This window comes from Salvelinus fontinalis, chromosome 10 (genome assembly GCF_029448725.1).
Source record: "Salvelinus fontinalis isolate EN_2023a chromosome 10, ASM2944872v1, whole genome shotgun sequence".
Lineage (NCBI taxonomy): Eukaryota > Metazoa > Chordata > Actinopteri > Salmoniformes > Salmonidae > Salvelinus > Salvelinus fontinalis.
The window spans coordinates 7,608,124-7,612,466 of NC_074674.1; the positions used below are offsets into that span (position 1 = coordinate 7,608,124).

Here is a 4,343-nt window from a genome sequence, read left to right on the forward strand (position 1 = left end):
GTGTTCCGTGATGCTGTTCTGCACACCACTGTTGTACTGCGCCCTTATTTGCCTGTTTGTGTCCCGCCTTTTAGCTTACATGATTCTTGCTGTTGTCCTTCCACCTCTCATCAAGGAGCTGTTGTCCTTCCACCTCTCATCAAGGAGCTGTTGTCCTTCCACCTCTCATCAAGGAGCTGTTGTCCTTCCACCTCTCATCAACGAGCTGTTGTCCTTCCACCTCTCATCAAGGAGCTGTTGTCCTTCCAACTCTCATCAAGGAACTGTTGTCCCCCAGAGGACTGCCGCTGACTGGATGTGTTTTGTTTGTAGCACCATTCTCTGTAAACCCTAGACACTGTCGTGCGTGAAAAGCCCAGGAGGCCGTCCGTTTCAGAGATACAGGAACCGGTGCCTGGCACCGACGATCATACCACGCTCAGTCACTTAGGTCACTCGTTTGGCCCATTCTATCGTTCAATCGAACAGTAACTGAATTCCTCGATGCCTGTCTACCTGCTTTATATAGCAAGCCACGGCCACATGACTCACTCTCTGTAGGAGCGGGCCACATGACTCACTCTCTGTAGGAGCGGGCCACATGACTCACTCTCTGTAGGAGCGAGCCATTATCGTGAACGGGGTAGTGTACCTAAAAAACTGAGAATGCATGTAAACAGGAGTAATAGTGACCCGTAGCAGGATAAAGGGCACTGTGGTCGAGGGCGGTGCATTTTCCATACCAGACGGGGATGCAACCAGTCAGGATGCTCTCCATGGCGCAGATGTAAAAGTTTCTAGGGATCTTAGTGTAACAGTATAACTTTACGGCGTCCCCTCGCCCCGGGTGCGAACCAGGGACCCTCTGCGCACATCAACAACTGACACCCACGAAGCGTCGTTACCCATCGCTCCACAAAAGCCGCAGCCCTTGCAGAGCAAGGGGCAACACTACTAATAGGTTTCAGAGCAAGTGCGATGCCAAATAATTTCTGAGGGAGAAGAGGCCTTCTTCACGACGGTGCTGGTGTGGGAGGACCATGTTGAGCTCCTGACCCTCTCCACTCTCGATGTGGATGGGGGTGTGCACCCGCCCCTGTTTCCTGAAGTCCACGATTAACTCCTTGGTCTTGCTGACGTTGTGGGAGAGGTTGTTGTTCTAGCACCACACTGCCAGGTCTTTGACCTCCCTGTAGGCTGTCTCTGATCTCATTGGTGATCAGGCCGACCACCGTCGTGTCGTCAGCCAATTTGATGACGGAGTTTGAGTCGTGCGTGGCCACAGAGTCGTGGGTAAACAGGAAGTACAGGATGGGGCTAAGCCCCAGGGTCCCCCCCGTGTTGCGGGTCAGCGTGGCGGAGGGGTTGTTGCCTACTCTTACCACCTGTGGTTGCCCCGTCAGGGAGTCTAGGATCCAGTTGCAGAGGGGGGTGTTTAGTCCCAGGGTCCTGAATTGGTGACGAGCTTGGAGGGCACTATGGTGTTAAATGCTGAGCTGTAGTCGATGAACAGCATTTCACATAGGTATTCCTCTTTTGTAGGTGGGTGAGGGCAGAGTGGAATGTAATTGAGTTTGCGTTAGCAGTGGATCTGTTGGGGCGGTATGTCATTTGGATGATGGAGATGATGTGTGCCATGACTAGCCTTTTAAAGCACTTCATTATTACTGATGTGAGTGCTACATGGCGGTAGTCATTGTGGCAGTATGCCTTTGGGAACAGGAATGATGGTAGTCAGCATGAAACGTGGGGATTACAGAGTGACACAAGGAGAGGTTCAAAATGTCAGTGAAGACGCCTGCCAGCTTGTCTGCACACACCCTGGAATACTATCTGGCATAGAGGTCTTATGAGTGTTGACCTGTTTAAAAACCTTACTCACGTCAGCCTTGGAGAGAGATATCGGGGGCCCTCATGCAGGGATCTTTGTTGTTTTTGTTGAAGCATGGATAAAAGGCATTGATTATGTCTTAAAGTCTGCATCAAAAATAATAATTAGGCCTAGACAGGCCCACTGGGGTAAAGATCAACCAGCCCATCTGGCATTTGCCAGATCTGCCCTATGACCAGTCCGCTCCCGAAGAGGAATGTCTTCTTTCCCTTTAGAAAGGCAGGCAGAACACTTTACTGTCTTGTGAGGCTTTCAGTCAGTGTCCTCACAGTAGCCTTAGTGGATGTTCTTATACCTGTTCAGTTAGTCATTTAAGTTATGAGTGTCCTCACAGTACCCTTATAGTGCCCAGTTCTCTTGTCTTGTATGTCTTGGAATGTGATGTCTGTATACCGTACTAAATGAGGAGGATGTTGATATTTGTAATCTGACTATACCTTCCATAATGGCCCTGAGGGCATAAGATAGTTGAATTGAATTGAAATGAGTGTGCTGTGTGCACTAGCCTTAAGAAGTAACTGGCTGTTGACAGTTGGGTACCAGCTAGAAATACAGTAGCTATTCCAGCTCAGTGTTACTGTGGAGGTGGGATGGGGCACTGTTACTGTGGAAGTGGAGGTGGGATGGGGCGCTGTTACTGTGGAGGTGGAGGTGGGATGGGGCGCTGCTACTGTGGAGGTGGGATGGGGCGCTGTTACTGTGGAGGTGGAGGTGGGATGGGGCACTGTTACTGTGGAGTTGGAGGTGGGATGGGGCGCTGTTACTGTGGAGGTGGGATGGGGCGCTGTTACTGTGGAGGTGGAGGTGGGATGGGGCGCTGTTACTGTGGAGGTGGAGGTGGGATGGGGCGCTGCTACTGTGGAGGTGGAGGTGGAGGTGGGATGGGGCGCTGCTACTGTGGAGGTGGGATGGGGCGCTGCTACTGTGGAGGTGGGATGGGGCGCTGTTACTGTGGAGGTGGGATGGGGCGCTGCTACTGTGGAGGTGGGATGGGGCGCTGTTACTGTGGAGGTGGAGGTGGGATGGGGCGCTGTTACTGTGGAGGTGGAGGTGGGATGGGGCGCTGTTACTGTGGAGGTGGAGGTGGGATGGGGCGCTGTTACAGTGGAGGTGGGATGGGGCGCTGTTACTGTGGAGGTGGAGGTGGGATGGGGCGCTGCTACTGTGGAGGTGGGATGGGGCGCTGTTACTGTGGAGGTGGAGGTGGGATGGGGCGCTGCTACTGTGGAGGTGGGATGGGGCGCTGTTACTGTAGAGGTGGAGGTGGGATGGGGCGCTGCTACTATGGAGATGGGATGGGGCGCTGTTACTGTGGAGGTGGGATGGGGCACTGTTACTGTGGAGGTGGGATGGGGCACTGTTACTGTGGAGGTGGGATGGGCCACTGTTACTGTTACTGTGGAGGTGGGATGGGCCACTTTTACTGTGGAGGTGGGATGGGGCACTGTGGAGGTGGGATGGGGCACTGTGGAGGTGGGATGGGCCACTGTTACTGTTACTGTGGAGGTGGGATGGGCCACTGTTACTGTTACTGTGGAGGTGGGATGGGGCACTGTGGAGGTGGGATGGGGCACTGTTACTGTGGAGGTGGGATGGGGCACTGTTACTGTGGAGGTGGGATGGGGCACTGTTACTGTTACTGTGGAGGTGGGATGGGGCGCTGTTACTGTGGAGGTGGGATGGGCCACTGTTACTGTTACTGTGGAGGTGGGATGGGGCACTGTGGAGGTGGGATGGGGCACTGTTACTGTTACTGTGGAGGTGGGATGGGGCACTAACTGTGGGGGTGAGATGAGGTTCTGCTCACTTTGAGGCCATAGTATTTACATAGGGTCACACAAGGCCACGCGTTCTGAAAGACAGGGGACGCATAGCGTCCATCCTAGCTAGATAAGTTTGGAGCACGTTACAGCACATTTACAGCAGTGTTGGGGTCAATTCAATAAATAGTTTATATTTTTCAGTTTAAGTCACTGAAAGTAGATGCTATTTTTTCAATTATTAAATTAGACTTTTCAAACGACAAATTATTACGAAATGACCGCAACTCTGAAATGACCGCAACTCTGAAATGACCGCAACTCTGAAATGACCGGAACTCTGAAATGACCGGAACCCTGAAATGACCGGAACCCTGAAATGACCCCAACTCTGAAATGACCCCAACTCTGAAATGACCCCAACTCTGATTTACAGAATGCAGTCCAAATCTATCCTAGAGGACGTCCTGCATGATGTAACATTGTAGTCTTCACTACAGTGATGCAGAAACAACATGGCCCACCGTTTCACACCAAAAGCACAAAAAGGCCAAAAAAACCTGATTAGGGTTGACATTTTGGTTGAAACGGTGGATCGGTTTTTACGAAGATTAAGTAAAACCAGGAGTAGGTCGGATTAACAGTCATTTCGAAATCCCTTGTCCATAAAACCGTCCCTGAGAGAGTGTTTTCTTTCAAACGTATGTTTGTCC

At 51.8% G+C, this 4,343-nt stretch overlaps 1 protein-coding gene across 1 annotated transcript; it reads right to left on the reverse strand.

Annotated features, from left to right (window-relative positions):
- Positions 1–2,428: 2,428 nt before the first annotated feature.
- On the reverse strand, positions 2,429–3,688 carry LOC129863168 (histidine-rich glycoprotein-like). Its single transcript, XM_055935093.1, has 2 exons — positions 3,678–3,688; positions 2,429–3,590 (listed from the first exon to the last, which is right to left on the reverse strand). Exons 1-2 carry the CDS (start codon positions 3,686–3,688, stop codon positions 2,429–2,431), a joined length of 1,173 nt encoding a protein of 390 aa, XP_055791068.1.
- Positions 3,689–4,343: the final 655 nt, after the last annotated feature.